Here is a 20,000-nt window from a genome sequence, read left to right as displayed (position 1 = left end):
CCTCCAACTGTACAACCAAACCCTCCCACTGTATAACCAAACCCTCCCACTGTACAACCAAACCCTCCCACTGTATAACCAAACCCTCCCACTGTATAACCAAACCCTCCCACTGTACAACCAAACCCTCCCACTGTATAACCAAACCCTCCCACTGTATAACCAAACCCTCCCACTGTACAACCAAACCCTCCCACTGTACAACCAAACCCTCCCACTGTATAACCAAACCCTCCCACTGTACAACCAAACCCTCCCACTGTATAAGCAAACCCTCCCACTGTATAACCAAACCCTCCCACTGTACAACCAAACCCTCCCACTGTACAACCAAACCCTCCCACTGTATAACCAAACCCTCCCACTGTACAACCAAACCCTCCCACTGTACAACCAAACCCTCCCACTGTATAACCAAACCCTCCCACTGTACAACCAAACCCTCCCACTGTACAACCAAACCCTCCCACTGTATAACCAAACCCTCCCACTGTACAACCAAACCCTCCCACTGTACAACCAAACCCTCCCACTGTATAAGCAAACCCTCCCACTGTATAACCAAACCCTCCCACTGTACAACCAAACCCTCCCACTGTACAACCAAACCCTCCCACTGTATAACCAAACCCTCCCACTGTACAACCAAACCCTCCCACTGTATAACCAAACCCTCCCACGGTAATAACTCGAGAGCTACACCAACGCAGTCCCAGTTAAGGTAATTCTAGCCACACGATCTAACGCGAATACCAATGCTACATCCCCCCTCCCTCTCCCTCCTGTATATCACTACTGAACTACAATTACGGGTTTAGAATTACATTTAACAGTTGCACATGTACAACACCAGGTAGAGATAACCTCCCTCACGACTGCCCTCTGGCAGATGCCCTCCCTCCCTCCCTCTCCCTCCCTCCCTCCCTCTCCCTCCCTCCGCCATCAGGCATTTCCCGGGACAACGATCAGATACAGCCAACGAACATTGCCAGTACGACCATTAGGCTCTGCCAGATAGGCCATTCCAGGGTGGGGGGGGGGGGGGTGGTGGCCAGACAATCACATGCAGAGAGAGAGAGAGAGAGAGAGAGAGAGAGAGAGAGAGAGAGAGAGAGAGAGAGAGAGAGAGAGAGAGAGAGAATGACGCGAGTGATCTATAGATGAGACGAATTTCAAAAATGCTGCTGGGGTGGGGTGGGGTGTGGCGTGGGGTGTGGTGTGGGGTGGGGGGTGTGGGGTGGGGTGTGGTGTGGGGTGTGGGGTGGGGTGTGGCGTGGGGTGTGGTGTGGGGTGGGGGGTGTGGTGTGGGGTGTGGTGTGGGGTGGGGGTGTGGGGTGGGGGGTGTGGGGTGGGGGTGTGGGGTGGGGGTGTGGGGTGGGGTGTGGGGTGGGGGGTGTGGTGTGGGGTGTGGTGTGGGGTGTGGGGTGTGGGGTGGGGGGTGTGGTGTGGGGTGGGGGGTGTGGGGTGGGGTGTGGTGTGGGGTGGGGGGTGTGGGGTGGGGTGTGGTGTGGGGTGTGGGGTGGGGTGTGGGGTGTGGGGTGGGGTGTGGTGTGGGGTGGGGGGTGTGGGGTGGGGTGTGGTGTGGGGTGTGGGGTGGGGTGTGGGGTGTGGGGTGGGGTGTGGTGTGGGGTGGGGGGTGTGGGGTGGGGGTGTGGGGTGGGGGGTGTGGGGTGGGGGTGTGGGGTGGGGTGTGGGGTGTGGGGTGGCGTGGGTTTGAAGTTCCTTTGACACTTGGGGATGGAGGACGGGGGGGGGGGGGAGGTCTGGAACGCAAGACTAGAGCAGCAGCTTCCAAATCTAAGGAACGTGGAGCGCGTCGTGACTATCAACCAAACCACAAAAGATTATATATATATATATATATATATATATATATATATATATATATATATATATATATATATATATATATATATATATAGGAAGAGAGGAAAGTGATTGGTTCTCAGTGAATGTAGGTTTGCGGCAGGGGTGTGTGATGTCTCCATGGTTGTTTAATTTGTTTATGGATGGGGTTGTTAGGGAGGTAAATGCAAGAGTTTTGGAAAGAGGGGCAAGTATGAAGTCTGTTGGGGATGAGAGAGCTTGGGAAGTGAGTCAGTTGTTGTTCGCTGATGATACAGCGTTGGTGGCTGATTCATGTGAGAAACTGCAGAAGCTGGTGACTGAGTTTGGTAAAGTGTGTGAAAGAAGAAAGTTAAGAGTAAATGTGAATAAGAGCAAGGTAATTAGGTACAGTAGGGTTGAGGGTCAAGTCAATTGGGAGGTAAGTTTGAATGGAGAAAAACTGGAGGAAGTAAAGTGTTTTAGATATCTGGGAGTGGATCTGGCATCGGATGGAGCCATGGAAGCGGAAATGAATCATAGGGTGGGGGAGGGGGCGAAAATCCTGGGAGCCTTGAAGAATGTGTGCCACACGAAGTCGAGAACATTATCTCGGAAAGCAAAAATGGGTATGTTTGAAGGAATAGTGGTTCCAACAATGTTGTATGGTTGCGAGGCGTGGGCTATGGATAGAGTTGTGCGCAGGAGGATGGATGTGCTGGAAATGAGATGTTTGAGGACAATGTGTGGTGTGAGGTGGTTTGATCGAGTAAGTAACGTAAGGGTAAGAGAGATGTGTGGAAATAAAAAGAGCGTGGTTGAGAGAGCAGAAGAGGGTGTTTTGAAATGGTTTGGGCACATGGAGAGAATGAGTGAGGAAAGATTAACCAAGAGGATATATGTGTCGGAAGTGGAGGGAACGAGGAGAAGTGGGAGACCAAATTGGAGGTGGAAAGATGGAGTGAAAAAGATTTTGTGTGATCGGGGCCTGAACATGCAGGAGGGTGAAAGGAGGGCAAGGAATTGAGTGAATTGGATCGATGTGGTATACCGGGGTTGAAGTGCTGTCAGTGGATTGAATCAGGGCATGTGAAGTGTCTGGGGTAAACCATGGAAAGCTGTGTAGGTATGTATATTTGCGTGTGTGGACGTATGTATATACATGTGTATGGGGGTGGGTTGGGCCATTTCTTTCGTCTGTTTCCTTGCGCTACCTCGCAAACGCGGCAGACAGCGACAAAGAAAAAAAAAAAAAAAAAAAAAAAAATATATATATATATATATATATATATATATATATATATATATATATATATATATATATATATATATATATATATATATATTCCTATGAGTCCAGGGGGAAAATGAAACACGATAAGTTGCCAAGTGCACTTTCGTGTAATAATCACATCATCAGGGGAGACACAAGAGAGAAATATAACAGTCAGTTGATATACATCGAAGAGACGAAGCTAGGACGCCATTTGATAAACATATATAGTTTACTTCCCTAGGAACCCTCTTTTAACATGTACTGCAGATCCAAGGCTGCGCTACTTCCAGCAGCAGGGAAATGCTGGCCTCCTTTGGAGTGAAAAGTATCTTTGACGAAGGCATACAACCTGGCACTGTGACCTCGGGCAAGCGGAGTACTACGGTACGATGTATATATCTATATCTATCTATCTACCTATCTATCTGTCTTCCTACCTATCTATCCCTCTACTTATCTATCTATCTATCTATCTACCTATCCATCTCTACCTACCTATCTATCCCTCTACTTATTTATCTATCTACCTATCTATCTCTACCTACCTATCTATCCCTCTACTTATCTATCTACCTATCTATCTACCTATCTCTACCTACCTATCTATCCCTCTATCTATCTATCTATCTTTCTACCTACCTACCTGTCTATCTACCTATCTGTCTACCTACCCATCTATCCCTCTACTTATCTATCTATCTCTACCTACCTATCTATCCCTCTATCTATCTATCTATCTATCTATACATCTATCTATCTATCTACCTACCTCCCTACCTACCTATCTATCTACCTACCTACCTACCTATCTATCCCTCTACTTATCTATCCATCTAGCTATCTATCTACCTATCTATCTCTACCTACCTATCTATCCCTCTATCTATCTATCTACCTACCTACCTCCCTACCTACCTACCTACCTACCTACCTATCTACCTACAGTCAAGCAAGCCGTGAGCAGTCTGGTTACATCGTCCACAGGACAGGAGCCGCTGGGGCAGGTGAAGTGAAATTACGGTTACTGGAAATACAACGGCTCCTCCACCACCTCCTCCTCAGAATACAACGGCTCCTCCTCCACCTCCTCCTCAGAATACAACGGCTCCTCCTCCACCTCCTCCTCAGAATACAACGGCTCCTCGTCCTCGTCCTCGTCCTCCTCAGAATACTAAGAACACTGAGTCTCCACTCACACAAAACCTCTCAATAAAACTTCCCTCCCCGCACCCCCCTCCTCCCTCCCTCCCACTCCGGGGCTGCTTCTCGGTAAAGAGGCACGTCTTCACTACTTACTCTCTCTCTCTCTCTCTCTCTCTCTCTCTCTCTCTCTCTCTCTCTCTCTCTCTCTCTCTCTCGTAATGTGTGGGTCTTTACGGCCGCATGAAAGACATAAGACGATGGAATGGCGCTGCCATGTGGCCTTTCCAAACCCTGGTGGGTGTATGGAGAGCCCGGCCCTGGATGATGTAAGCGTGTCCAGCACCTTGTGGAAGGTAGTGGCCCACGCTGGCCCTGCCCAGGTGAACGCTCTTCCTCCTCGACACTTCGGAAACGCTTTGGCCATGAGCCTCCGGGACATGAGCAGGAGCAGGCGGGGCTTCTGCTAGCCCGGCAGCAGAAGCGGAGTCTCTGCTGACACCACAGCAGCAGCAGCTCACTGTGAGAAAGCGCCTCAGCAAATCATCACAGTAAAAACGACTTTCTTGTAAACAATGATGACAATTCGCTGGAAAATTCCCCGGAGATACAGATGCTGGCGCTCAACGGCAACCCCGTCCAAGACAACACACCGCTGATACAAGACCAGAACGTTTACTGGAACAGTACAAGAACGTTTACTGGAACAGTACAAGAACGTTTACTGGAACAGTACAAGAACGTTTACTGGAACAGTACAAGAACGTTTACTGGAACAGTACAAGAACGTTTACTGGAACAGTACAAGAACGTTTACTGGAACAGTACAAGAACGTTTACTGGAACAGTACAAGAACGTTCACTGGAACAGTACAAGAACGTTTACTGGAACAGTACAAGAACGTTCACTGGAACAGTACAAGAACGTTTACTGGAACAGTACAAGAACGTTTACTGGAACAGTACAAGAACGTTTACTGGAACAGTACAAGAACGTTTACTGGAACAGTACAAGAACGTTTACTGGAAACAGTACAAGAACGTTTACTGGAACAGTACAAGAACGTTCACTGGAACAGTACAAGAACGTTTACTGGAACAGTACAAGAACGTTTACTGGAACAGTACAAGAACGTTCACTGGAACAGTACAAGAACGTTTACTGGAACAGTACAAGAACGTTCACTGGAACAGTACAAGAACGTTCACTGGAACAGTACAAGAACGTTTACTGGAACAGTACAAGAACGTTTACTGGAACAGTACAAGAACGTTTACTGGAACAGTACAAGAACGTTCACTGGAACAGTACAAGAACGTTTACTGGAACAGTACAAGAACGTTTACTGGAACAGTACAAGAACGTTTACTGGAACAGTACGAGAACGTTTACTGGAACAGTACAAGAACGTTTACTGGAACAGTACAAGAACGTTCACTGGAACAGTACAAGAACGTTTACTGGAACAGTACAAGAACGTTCACTGGAACAGTACAAGAACGTTCACTGGAACAGTACAAGAACGTTCACTGGAAACAGTACAAGAACGTTCACTGGAACAGTACAAGAACGTTCACTGGAACAGTACAAGAACGTTTACTGGAACAGTACAAGAACGTTCACTGGAACAGTACAAGAACGTTCACTGGAAAAGTACAAGAACGTTCACTGGAACAGTACAAGAACGTTCACTGGAAAAGTACAAGAACGTTCACTGGAACAGTACAAGAACGTTCACTGGAACAGTACAAGAACGTTCACGGGAACAGTACAAGAACGTTTACTGGAACAGTACAAGAACGTTCACTGGAACAGTACAAGAACGTTCACTGGAACAGTACAAGAACGTTCACTGGAACAGTACAAGAACGTTCACTGGAAACATTACAAGAACGTTTACTGGAACAGTACAAGAACGTTCACTGGAACAGTACAAGAACGTTCACTGGAACAGTACAAGAACGTTCACTGGAACAGTACAAGAACGTTTACTGGAACAGTACAAGAACGTTCACTGGAACAGTACAAGAACGTTCACTGGAACAGTACAAGAACGTTCACTGGAACAGTACAAGAACGTTCACTGGAACAGTACAAGAACGTTCACTGGAAACAGTACAAGAACGTTCACTGGAACAGTACAAGAACGTTCACTGGAACAGTACAAGAACGTTCACTGGAACTGTACAAGAACGTTCACTGGAACAGTACAAGAACGTTTACTGGAACAGTACAAGAACGTTTACTGGAACAGTACAAGAACGTTCACTGGAAACATTACAAGAACGTTCACTGGAACAGTACAAGAACGTTCACTGGAACAGTACAAGAACGTTTACTGGAAACATTACAAGAACGTTTACTGGAAACATTACAAGAACGTTTACTGGAAACATTACAAGAACGTTTACTGGAAACATTACAAGAACGTTTACTGGAAACATTACAAGAACGTTCACTGGAACAGTACAAGAACGTTCACTGGAAACATTACAAGAACGTTTACTGGATACAGTACAAGAACGTTCACTGGAAACATTACAAGAACGTTCACTGGAAACAGTACAAGAACGTTCACTGGAAACAGTACAAAAACGTTTGCTGGAAACATTACAAGAACGTTTACTGGAAACATTACAAGAACGTTTACTGGAAACATTACAAGAACGTTTACTGGAAACATTACAAGAACGTTTACTGGAAACATTACAAGAACGTTTACTGGAAACATTAGAAGAACGTTCACTGGAACAGTACAAGAACGTTCACTGGAAACACTACAAGAACGTTTACTGGATACAGTACAAGAACGTTCACTGGAAACATTACAAGAACGTTCACTGGAACAGTACAAGAACGTTCACTGGAAACATTACAAGAACGTTCACTGGAACAGTACAAGAACGTTCACTGGAAACATTACAAGAACGTTTACTGGATACAGTACAAGAACGTTCACTGGAAACATTACAAGAACGTTCACTGGAACAGTACAAGAACGTTCACTGGAAACATTACAAGAACGTTTACTGGAAACATTACAAGAACGTTTACTGGAAACATTACAAGAACGTTCACTGGAACAGTACAAGAACGTTCACTGGAAACATTACAAGAACGTTTACTGGATACAGTACAAGAACGTTCACTGGAAACATTACAAGAACGTTCACTGGAACAGTACAAGAACGTTCACTGGAAACATTACAAGAACGTTCACTGGAACAGTACAAGAACGTTCACTGGAAACATTACAAGAACGTTTACTGGATACAGTACAAGAACGTTCACTGGAAACATTACAAGAACGTTCACTGGAACAGTACAAGAACGTTCACTGGAAACATTACAAGAACGTTTACTGGAAACATTACAAGAACGTTTACTGGAAACATTACAAGAACGTTCACTGGAACAGTACAAGAACGTTCACTGGAAACATTACAAGAACGTTTACTGGATACAGTACAAGAACGTTCACTGGAAACATTACAAGAACGTTCACTGGAACAGTACAAGAACGTTCACTGGAAACATTACAAGAACGTTCACTGGAACAGTACAAGAACGTTCACTGGAAACATTACAAGAACGTTTACTGGATACAGTACAAGAACGTTCACTGGAAACAGTACAAAAACGTTTGCTGGAAACATTACAAGAACGTTCGCTGGAAACACATTAGCGAGGTTACAGGGAAAAGGATGGGCCAACCTGCTTGCATCATGCTGGAATATTAACCCTTTGCTTCCAGGTTTCCAGCCAGCCTCCAGCTGAGGGTGGAGGGAGGGACAAGCCTAAACTACCGCCAACCAGATAATTAGCTCGTCCGCTTGAGTCCTCACCAGCTGGAAGAGGCTATTAAGCTGGGCTCCATACACAAGCTGGCGGGCCACAGTGAGGCTCTTCAATCCCTCACACGCCTTACAACGTCCAGCAGAGCTTGGCCTGGAGGGAAGGAAGGGGCGGCGGGCGGGCGGACACGAGCGGGTGTATCACAGGTAGTGGAGGGAAACTGTGACATGAGGGAGCTAACCTGGACACACACACACCACACACACACACACACGACCATCAGGGACATGACTGGAAACGTAACAGCAGGACGGACATGACTGGAAACGAAGCCACACAAAGATCACTGCAAGGAGGAGGAAGAGGAGGAGGAGGAGGAGGAGGAGGAGGAGGAGGAGGAGGAGGAGGACGTGAAGAAGAAGAAGAAGAAGAAGAGCGCAGTTCCTGGACTCACACGTGCAGCCGTGAGCCCATATAAGACTGGATGGTTCCAGGTAATATACCACACCACAACCACCACCAGAGGCTGGGCAGCTGAGCGACTTATGGGCTCTCGCTGCGGAGGGCAGGAGGGAAGGAGCCCTCCCTCCCTCCCTCCCTCCCCCTCTCTCTCTCTCTCTCTCTCTCTCTCTCTCTCTCTCTCTCTCTCTCTCTCCCTCTCTCTCTCTCTTCCACAGGCGGCAGGATTTTTATCCTGCCTTTCCTCCTGGAGTTAGCGACACTGTCTGTCTCTAACCCCACGTCCCGGTCTGGGGGGGGGGGGCGCCCCCGTCCTGATCAATCAGGCTGTCCGAGGTGCCCCCTCCCGCCCCGCCCCCCCCCCGGCCTGTATTTCCCGTCCACACCACACGACGCTCGGACACCCCCCCTCCCCCCCTCACTGGCCTTTGACCTGACCCCTGTGGGTTCGTGCTCAAGGGGGGGGGGGGGTACGCTCGCCTGGGGGGGGGGGGTTAGACCTGCCATAGCAAATGACACCAGAGCTTTGGCCAAACCTCCAAACCTCGAGGTTAACTACCCCTCCCTCCCCCCCCCCTCCCCCCCTGGACAGCCAGCAGCGCCCCCCCCCTCTGGCTCCAGCTGCCGGTGGATATGACAAGTGTGTTACAGCCTATCACAACCCACCTCCCACCTGCACCCACTACCCTCCCTCTCCCTCCCCCACCTGCACCCACTACCCTCCCTCTCCCTCCCCCACCTACACCCACTACCTTCCCTCTCCCTCCCCCACCTACACCCACTACCTTCCCTCTCCCTCCCCCACCTACACCCACTACCTTCCCTCTCCCTCCCCCACCTACACCCACTACCTTCCCTCTCCCTCCCCCACCTACACCCACTACCTTCCCTCTCCCTCTCATCCACAACCTCTGCTAATCTCGCCCATAACAACCGCCAAGTTTGGCAGAAAGACGCGCGCGCGTGTGTGTGTGTGTGTGTGTGTGTGTGTGTGTATGTGTGTGTGTGTATGTGTGTGTGTGTATGTGTGTGTGTGTGTGTGTGTGTGTGTTGAAGTCTGGGGTCGTGTGTGTAGGTGGGTGTGCGTCTGGGGAGAAGGTCCATCACAACCCCTGAGAGTTGTGTGGTGGAGAGGGTCGTCTCCAGTTGAGTTGCTACGACTCTACAACCCCATGGGACGACCTGCAACCCGTAGAACGACCCTACAACCCCGTGGAGGACATAGATGCTTTGTCCACACGGACTCCCCCCCCCCCCCCACAACTTCCGCTTCCATCCCCCATGAGTCAAGGTGAGGAGGGGGAGGGAGGGGAGGGAGGGGGAGGGGGAGGTTTTTGGGTAGTTCTACCTCTCCCGTGTTCCGTGGGGGGGGGGACTCCCCCGCCAACAAAATTGGCAATATAAATGGATGGCACCGGTGGTGGCATTGGGAGAGGAGAGGGAGAGGAGGAGAGGGACAGGATGAGAGGGTGAGGAGGTGAGGGAGAAGAGGTGAGGGAGAGGAGGAGAGGGAGAGGAGGTGAGGGAGAGGAGGTGAGGGAGAGGAGGAGAGGGAGAGGCGGTGAGGGAGAGGAGGAGAGGGTGAGGAGGAGAGAGAGAGAGAGAGAAGGAGGGAGAAGAGGTGAGGGAGAGGAGGAGAGGGAGAGGGGGTGGAAGGGGGGAAAGAAGAAGGAGGAAGGGAGAGAGGTGGGAGAGGAGGTGAGGGAGAGGGTGAGGGAAGGAGGAGGAGGGGGGAGGGGGAGGGGTCGAGGAGAGAGAGAGGAAGTAGGGGGAAGAGGAGAGGTTGAGGAGGAGAGGATAGGAGGTGAGGGAGAAGTCTCCCTCTCTGATGCTCGGACTCTTCTGGAGCGGGTCGCGTCGGAGCTTGCTCGTGTGCTGATCGGGCGCGGAGGCGATTGACGGACGGCGCGGGATATCTGCTGTCGCGCTGTCTGTATCTTTCTCCTCTTCTCGTGCGCTTCCGCCCCTCTTTCCCCTGCTTATCTTTCTCTGTCTTATCTATTCTCTTCCTTCTCTTGTATCTTCTTCTCTTGATCGTCTTATCGTGTCTCTTCCTGCCCGGCTCGTCTGTCTCTGTCTCGTCTGTATCTGTGCTCTTTCCTTCTATCTTTCTCTTTCTTGTTTCCTCGTGGCCCACCCTCTCTCGTAATGCTTTCTCGGTCGGCTCTTTATTCTTCGTCTCTCTCTCGCTCTCCTCCGTATCTTTCGCTTCCGCCCCTCTCTGCGGCGCGTTCTCGGCTGATCTATTCGCTGCCCCTCTCCGTGCGTGCTCTTGGCGCTCTTATCTGTGCTCTTCTGATCTTTCTCTCGTACTTTCTCATCTTCTGCTTTATCGTTGTCTCCTTTAGCTTCTTGCTCTCTCTCTTGCTATCGTTCTCCGCGTCTCTGTCTCGTGCCCCCTCTGTTCCCTTCTTAGCGTACTCTTCTTATCTTCTCTTCTTATCTTTAGCGTCTTTATCGGTATCTTCTGCTCTCTCTCCTCGTATCTTTCTCCGCTCTATTGCTCTTCTTCTCTGTCCCTTCGCATGATCGTGCTCGATGTTATCGTTTGTCCTCGCTTCTCTTGCGCTTCTATCTTTCTCCTTCTTCTCGGCGTCTTCGGCTCTGCTCTCTCCGTATCGGTCTCCGCTTAGCGTTCCTCGTCGTCTCTGTTCTTCTTAATTTCTCGTCTCCTTCCCTTCGTCTCTTCTCGGCTGCAGGCTTTATCGCTTCTCGTCTCTTCTTATCTTTACTCTTCGATCTCTTGCTCTCGGCTCGCTCTCGCGCGCTTCGGTATGCTTGCTCCGCTAGCGGTGTCGCCGCTGATCTTGTTTCTGCCTTCTCGCTTCGTGCGCGCGCGCGCGCCTCTGCTGATCTTATCTCCTTTTTCTTCTCTCTCACTTCTTTATCTTTCGCGTCTTATCTTTCTCTTCGTCTGCTTTCTCGTTCTGATCTTGCTCGTCTGCGCTTTATCTCTGTCTACGTGATCTGCTGCTCGCCCTCTTCTTATCCTTCTCCTCTTCTATTTCTCTTCTTCTCTGTCCCTGCTTAGCTTTCTATTCTGATCGGTCTCGTCTTCCTTGCTTTCTCTTCTTATCTTGGGTCCTTCTTCTCTTTCTCGTCCTAGTCTCTTTACTCTCTTCCTCTCACTCCCTGAGCTGTCTCCTCAGATCTCTTTCGCTCTCCTCTTTCCCGCGTCTGCTCTTGTCTCTGCTCCTTGCCCTACGTTATCTGTCTCGTCGGATCTTTCTCTTGCGTCTCTTGCTCGTCTTATCGTTCGCTTCTTCTCGGTGAGCTGCTCTCTCTCTCGCTCTGCCTCTCTCCGTTCTGGGCCTCCCTGCTTATCTTTCTCTTCGTCTCTGTCTCTCGTATCGATCCTGCTCCCGCCAGTGCGTCTGCGTCTCGTTGCTTATCGTTCTCCTTTCTGCCTCTCTCTCGTCTCTTGGCTCTTCCTAGCTTGCCTCTTCTTCTCTTTCTCGTCCTGTCTCTTTCAAGCTCGTATCTGTCTCTCATTACTTTTCTCCTGTCTTATCTTCTAGTCGCACGGTCATGCAGAATCGTATCTCTTCTCTCGGGTCTCTTCTTATTCTGTCCCCTTCTATCTCGCGTCTCTTCTTCGCTTTCTCTTCGGCTCTCTTCTCTCTCGTCGAGCGTGCCCGCTTAGCCTTTCTCTTCTCTGTGCTCGACTCCCGCTTCCGCTTTACTTCTTACAGGTCTCTCGCCCTATCTGTTCTCGCTCCCCCTTTTAAAGTTTCCCTTTGTTGTTCTTTCTGTCCCTCGGTGCTGGCTCCTTTTTAGCTTTCTGACCTTTCGCCGCTTTCTCCCCTAAACTTATCGTTTTCTCTTTTCTCTCAAGTCGTAATTCTCTTGCTTCTCTCTCGGTGTGTTTCTTCGCTGGCAGCTTTTCTCTTCTTTCCTACTCTTTATTTTCATTCTTCCCTTGGATTTCTGTCTTTCTCTCCTTCTCGTATCTTTTCCTCTGCTATCTTTTCCCCCTACCCAGCCGAATATTTCCTACACAGAGAGCGGAGTGGTCTGGGCACTTCGTGCCCCCTCCCCGCACCCCCTCCCCCACCCCCAACCCATTCCTATCTACCCCAGACCTGAGAGGTGCGCCACCATTCCGGACGTGCAAACGAATCAGGAGCCGAGGCCATCTCAGCGATGTTGTCCACACGGCCACAGATCCCACGACAACTGGCCAGTAGCCCAGAAACGTCACCATCCTGGTGCTCACAATCAGAAGCCGCTTCACCCCACATTGTACCATACTCAAAAAACCACAACCCTGTGCCATCGGTCCAAATATCGCCAAGCGGTGAATAATTGGTAGTTCACTGGTCTAACGACCACCATCAGTGTAATCACCAGTTGTGTCAGGTATGGCGTCCCGCTCCAACACTATATCATTTTTTTTCATCCCATTTCCATAGCTTTTATTTATTTTTTCTTTATATTCATTTCTATTTGCTCATATGCCCATGATCAACGTCCACTTTGGCGAGAACGAAAAATTAACAGATATGGCTCAAAAAAAAACAACAAAAAAATACGAACCGCCCCCCCCCCCCCCCACCATCACCAACACTGGGCCACGCACTAAGGTGGTTTTGACCACTCGACAATCAACACAAAAACGTGGCCATGCCTGTCCGCACGCCCCCACAAAGTTCACCACGGGCCCCCCCCACCTTCAGACAAAACACCCCCACCAGCCCGCCCACCCCGCCTCTCTCCGCAGCCCCCTAAATAATACAGCGCCCAACTGCCCTACTGGCCCTGTGACGATGATCTTCTTGCACACAAAACCCATCTGCTCGGCCCAACCTAGGCCAACACTAACGCCCCCCAGCACCAACAACTGAGAACCTACACAAACAACAACCACGGACATAAAACGTGAGCGGGCAGCACAACACCCCAAACAAGGCACAAACACATCATGCGCGAGCACTACGGCGATAAGACACAATCACGGACCTGCGAACAATATCTCCAACTATAACCGCAGGCAAACACACGTCTCCAACACCAACACCATCTCCCCATCACGCCCACGCAGTTATACCACACACACACACAAACAAAAACATAATAACACAAAACACACATGACCTCATAAACTGCGGTCTGGCCACCGATCCAAAAAAGACAAAACCAGGGAACCTGATGATTTCACACGGAGTATAAAATAGAGCCCACACTGCCTTAAAAAAAAAGGTTGAAAACCATTTTCTCCCTCTTCTTCAATTGCGTTTGTATTTTTTGTTTATGTAAAAGTTCGGTAAAACCAACAGGGGGGGTGGGGGGGGGGGATCGTAACCGAGCGAGCGTCCCACGCCGAGCACGGCAATCATAAATACGGACCGACTCCCCCCCCAACCCCCTCTTCCCAACCACAACCACCACAATAACCCCAACCTTACCCCACTTCCCCAACCCCCTCCAGGTTGTAGGTGTGTGTGTGTGTGTGTGTGTGTGTGAGGTGTGTGTGTGTGTGTGTGTGAGAGAGAGAGAGAGAGAGACAGGTGTCTACCATCTTGGGGCCACTCGCCTCACAGTCGCACCCTTTCTCTGGTCCAGGACCTGTACTGGCCACAGGTCCCTCCCCAGCCCCTGATGTTCATCATACAGCAGCGGAGAATAAATACCAAAAATATACTCTAGTGGTGACCAGTCCTCTAGTGTGGTCAACATAATAATAAAATAACACCAACAAACCATAATAATCATAATACTAAAAAATTAATAAAAATCATAATAACAAAAAATAATAAATCAGGGCTCGATAGTCTGAGTAGATACCAAGTAGTGTTCAGTGCGACGGAGAAGGTGTGCCGACAAGAAAGCACGCGATTGTGAAGCTATGATTCAGAATATCCAGAGGTCCGCAACTTGGTGTTTATGGACGCGAGAGGTGTGCACTCGTTCGACAATGGATCGGAAACTGCTTTGGTTCCCAGAGAAGAGGTAATAACAATTTTTGACGTCAGGCTTCAATCCGGCACCGCAGCTGGGATTAGGATGGAATAGGCATTGTCCTATTAATTAAATCCAGGGGTGACTGGGGGTAATAGTTGACCGTACTGTTTGTAAGGTTATTTAAATGTATGTCTGATTCAATGGTGATGTTGGCCTTCGGATCTTGCGGCATGCTAGCATAGTGCATTGAACAAAGGCCAAGGATAATGAGTGGAAATTGCTCAAAATACAGAGGGTCTATAGTTTGATGAGTAATTCCAGTAAATAATATGAGGAGGCGAATTGATTGATAGGGTGAAGGCATGTTCCAGCGCCTCCGCTTGGGGAAGAGGACAGTGTTGTATCAGCCGTGGTAGAGGATGTGTAGTATCTAAGGTTTGTTTGCTTTGAAGAAATGTATTGAATAAATACTTTAGAAAGCAAAAGCATTTGGAATTAGCATATTAAGATCTGGCTAAGGCATATGATATAGTTGATTAGAAGAGATGCTCCTGTGGACGGTATTAAGAATATATGGTAGTGGGAGGCACGTTGTTAGTAGCAGTGAAAAGTATTTATCGTGAGGCACTGAACGGCATGTGTTACGTGGTAGGAAGAGAGGCAAAGTGATTGGTATCACAGTAAATGTAGGTTAGCGCAGGGGGGTCTCCTTGGTTGTTTAATTTTGTAATAGTTTATGGCTGTGGATTGTATGGAGGGGGTGAATAGCAAAGATTTATTGGAAAGAGGGGCAAGTATGGCCGTCTGTTGTGGAAGAGAGAGCTTATGGGAAGTGAGGTACAGCTTCTCTGTTCGCTGATGAAACAAGCGACTGGTGGTGCAGAATCAACGTGAGAAACTGGGCAGAAGGCTGGTGACTGAGTTTTTGATAAAGTGTTTGAAATGAAGAAAGTTGAGAGTAAATGAGAATAAGAGCAAGGGTTATAAGGTCCACGTAGAGGGATGTTGAGGGTCAAGTCAAAATTTGGGGGGTAAGTTTGAATGTGGGGGGGGGGGGGAGAAAAAACTGGAGGAAGAAAAGTTTTTTAGAGATCTCAGGGAGTAGATATGATGTGTGGTCAGCGTATGGAACCATGTAACCAGGAAGTACATCGCAAACGAATAAATAGTACAAGGTTTTTTTTTGGGGGAGGGTGCGAACAAATTCTTGGCGCCAATAAATCCTGACTGTTTAGAGGAAGACTCGACCATTCTCTATGGGCACGCACCCCCTTTGGACAAGATAGCCGCCCACCCCTATTACCACCCCCACATTATAGACTCGGATGAACCCAACTAACTACCCCCCAGGCCTATGCGACGGTTTCGTGTGTGGCACAGTACTCGCGATATGTGCGCACTTAAGGGGAGGGAATGTGTTGAAGTGCTGGACAATGAGATGTTTGAGGCCAATGAAGAGGGGTGATGCGGTTGTTTGAGAAATACATCAAGTTAAGATAAAAAATACGGGAAAGATAGAGATTTGAGGTAAAAAAAGAGTGAGGTACCAGAGTAGCATAAGAGGGTGTTTTGTAGAGAAAAAAATGGTTTGGTCAACATGAATAAAGATGTAGAGGAATGAAGTGTGAGGAAAGAGAATAAGACCCGCCAAGAGGATAATATGCTGTGTCAAGAAGGGGTGGAGGGAACAGCGATAAGAAGTGTGGAAAACCAAACCGGAGGTGGAAAGATGGAGTGAAAAAGATTATATTGAGGGTGATCGGATACCGCTGAACATAAGCAGGGGTGAAGGCGCGCCAGGAATAGAGTTGAATTGGAACGATGAGGGAATAACACGTGGTACGAAGACGTGCTTGATCAATGGATTGACCCAGGCATGTTCAAAGCGTGATATGGTAAAACCATGGAAAAGTATGTGGGGGCCTACTGGAGGAATGTGGAAAAGGGAGCTGAGATTCGGGTGGCCCTCCTTAACAAGAAACAGCTAGAGACAAGAGTGTGAACGAATGCGGCCTTTGTTGTTTCCCTTTTCCCCCCCCCCCCTAGCGCTACCCACCCGATTCAATGATAGAGTCGACATGAGAGCATGAGAGGCGGGGAAGGGGGTTAGTTATTCCATGGTGTGGCAGGTGGACGATGGGAATAAAAAATAAGGCACAGACAGTAATGAAATATGTACAAATGAGTTATATATGTATATGTCTGTGTGTGTATATCTATATATGTTATACGGTTGAGATGTATAGGTATGTATATTTGCGTGTGTGGACTGTGTGTATATACCATGTTGCCGCCATAATAATAACAAAATAATAACAAATGATTTATCTATGTCATCACACAAGCGAGAGCTGCCGTCCAGGAGAGTACATACCTACCATACACACAACCACTTACTAGCATGACCGGGTCACACACACACACACACACACACACACACACACACACACACACACACCAACAAGGCGATCTGGTGGTTACCGGTGACGTACACGATGGTTGGGAACCCCCCCCCCCCCCCCCCCCCCCGGGTCTGTAACGAGCCCAGCTGGAGGGATGACGTTGTGGTGCCGGCATCGAACTGCGTGTATGGGGACGAGGGATCTCTTAATGGCTGGGGTTAACGATGGCGTGGTGGTCCGAATAAGGTCTAGGCTTGTGTGTGTGTGTGTGTGTGTGTGTGTGTGTGTGTGTGTGTGTGTGTGTAAACAACATTAATCCAGTATAATCCCATGTCATGTTCTCATCACCGCCCCAACATCATTGATCTCCAGCACTGTAGTGGGTGTGGGGGTAGGTAATGACCAACCCTCCCCCACCCCGTGACCTGTACTGACAACCTCCACAACCACCACAATAACCCCACCTCCAGCCCCACACCACCTACAACACGTCCTCCAGGTGGGCGAGAGAGAGAGAGAGAGAGAGAGAGAGAGAGAGAGAGAGAGAGAGAGAGAGAGAGAGGGGGGGGGAGCATGGCACCCCCTAAACCCCACCGCAAGGTTAATGTGTGCTCGGCCCAACCTCACCCCCGCGCCTCACAGCACAACCCCTGCCCCAGCTACCTCCAGGTGAGGGCGTGTCCTCCAACAGCTCAGCTGACGAGACCCGGTGTTCCCTGGTCTGCTGGCTCCAACAGCTACCAGCGACCCACCTTCCCTTCTCCAACCATCGTTAATATGACACCATTACTGCATCTACGGTCGTGTGGGGTAGTTAACTTGAATACAGTCTCTCATAAACAGAGGAAAGAAAACAAACAAACAAACAAACAAACAAACAATGACACCCCGGAACAATTCAGCGATTCCTTATCTAAGAATATCTGTGATCAACACGAATACTATCTTCATAAAAGAAGATTTTACGTGCGAATATCCCATCACCAGCCAGGATATTCTCACACGTGGAAGACTACCCTCATGGTGCACATGAACCTCACATAAACATGTCCACATTGCGTGGAGGTCAAAGGCTCGGGTCAAAAGGCACAGGTCACGGACACTCAGTCGTCCAGACAGGGGTCAGACAGATGGATCTGCTTTGGAGGTCGTAGAAATTCTGTCATTTGGGAAAAGATCCGGTACGAGTTCCAAAGCTCAGCCGTGGAGGGAAGGAAACAGATATCGCAACGGCCTAACATCCTGGAGTTGCCAACGCTCGGCGACGCAGTCAACTCGCCCAGTACTACGTGGTAGAATATATGAGGAAGATCTACAATCAGAGACAAATTCTACGGAACAAAAAGTAGAGTGACATCTACACCAGCGAGAGACTAGTGACCCAAGGCCATGGTGGAGGGTAAGAGGGTCAAGTTATGAGGCAAGGTCATCAAACGTCGGATTGTTTTGGACCTGAATCTGTCTACTGTACTGACAGCAATACTCCATCCACACAAGGACCGGGGTCAAATCCACTGTATTCGGAGCGACTGCTCAACGAGAGATGAATTCATGGCATTTGGACAGGAGTTCCCTTTTTTTCATTAGATGGAGACTTAATTATCTGTATATGAATCTCAGTAGGACTCACCATTTTCTTAGAAGCAAACTTAGCTCTTTGTGTAATGTGGAATTTGTCAGACAGAGTGTATATCACGGTAATTACAAGTATGTTTTAGAGGTCAAGTGTCCCAAGTGCACTTTCGTGTAATAATCACATCATCAGGGGAGACATAAGAGAGAAATATAACAGTCAGTTGATATACATCGAAGAGACGTAGCTAGGACGCCATTTGGTAAACATGTGATTGTCTACATGAAATGAAATGGTGGGTTGGCAGTCTGGCCTTTAGGTGTGCCAGCTTCAGCTATGATCGTTCAACATCGTTCTACTTCAGCCAACACTCGAGATCTAATCTTGGAACACCTTCTACAGGTGATGACCTTCTACAGGTGATGACCTTCTACAGGTGTGACCTTCTGCAGGTGTGACCTTCTACAGGTGATGACCTTCTACAGGTGTGACCTTCTACAGGTGATGATCTACTACAGGTAGGTAGTGAGGAGGATCCTAAAGTGACCACATACAATCCCACTGTGTACAAGACCCGTGAGAAAGAGGTAAGGGGCTGGGTCTTGGTGGACCTAATTACACCATCACCTGGCCAGCATCTGTCCCCTCACCTGGCCAACACCTGACTCACCTCACCAGGCCAGTACCTGACCCCTCACCTGGCCAACACCTGACTCACCTCACCTGGCCAGTACCTGACCCCTCACCTGGCCAACACCTGACTCCCCTCACCTGGTCAGCACCTGACCCCTCACCTGGCCAACACCTGACCCCCTCACCTGGCTATCAACTCACCTGTACTCCCCCACGTTCACCAAGCCATCACTTGACCATGAACTTACCTGAAAAGAAAGAAAAACACTTTAATAATACAATAAGAATTCAGCCTTTTCCTCTAATACATATAATGTCATATATGAGAGAGAGAGAGAGAGAGAGAGAGAGAGAGAGAGAGAGAGAGAGAGAGAGAGAGAGAGAGAGAGAGAGCCGACCTTCGTGACCAGCCGGCGAGGCAAAAGCGAGAGGGTGGTAGTTCGGGCCCATCCTTCCGTGGCCAATAAACCTGCGATCTGTCACCAGGTTCGTGCCGCTGGCCAGTTACGGGGGCCCCTGACCACCACACACCCACCCCCGCCCCCACAGGGTAAAACCAGTGGCCTAACGACCACAGAGCCCCCCCTCCCCCCCCTCTATTACTGGTCCTCTAGGTGGGATCCGAAGTCACTCTAAGTGATATTAACGGAACATTACACCCGCTTGCCTCCAATCCGTACACACACACATGGTGGTTAGACCACGGGAGAAGGTCGGGCCAAAACGGTGGTGGCCGAGGAGAGCCTTGGATTAAAGAAAGATGGTGATGGTGGTGGTGATGGTGGTGGTGGTGAAGGTGGTGGGGTCATACTGGGTCACACACGACGACGACGACGACACATGGGCGTCGCATGGGGTCGTTAGGGGTCGTCAGTAACACGACCACACGGGGTCGTTATGAATCGCAAACAGTACGACGACACAAGGTCGTTCAAGAAGCGACATAACGATTGAGGGTAGTTAAAAGACGTAAGCAACACGACATTACAGGGTCGT

General features: G+C 49.0%; 1 protein-coding gene across 5 annotated transcripts in view; it reads right to left on the bottom strand.

Moving 5' to 3' along the window:
- LOC139748197 (uncharacterized) overlaps positions 1–20,000 on the bottom strand; it is a 588,267-nt gene that overhangs the window by 176,982 nt on the left and 391,285 nt on the right. Inside the window, exon 5 of one of the 5 annotated variants that reach the window (XM_071661020.1) lies at positions 18,750–19,252. The exons of the other annotated variants lie outside the window; for them this stretch is intronic. Coding sequence (XP_071517121.1) covers positions 19,249–19,252 — 4 coding nt within the window. The 3' untranslated portion in view covers positions 18,750–19,248. Of the gene's footprint in view, positions 1–18,749; positions 19,253–20,000 lie in introns of those variants that run through there. 5 annotated transcript variants of the gene reach the window in all.

This window comes from Panulirus ornatus, chromosome 73, assembly GCF_036320965.1.
Source record: "Panulirus ornatus isolate Po-2019 chromosome 73, ASM3632096v1, whole genome shotgun sequence".
NCBI classification, from domain to species: Eukaryota; Metazoa; Arthropoda; class Malacostraca; order Decapoda; family Palinuridae; genus Panulirus; species Panulirus ornatus.
Note: the sequence above shows the minus strand (reverse complement) of the source record. Positions and strands in the feature narration are given on the sequence as shown.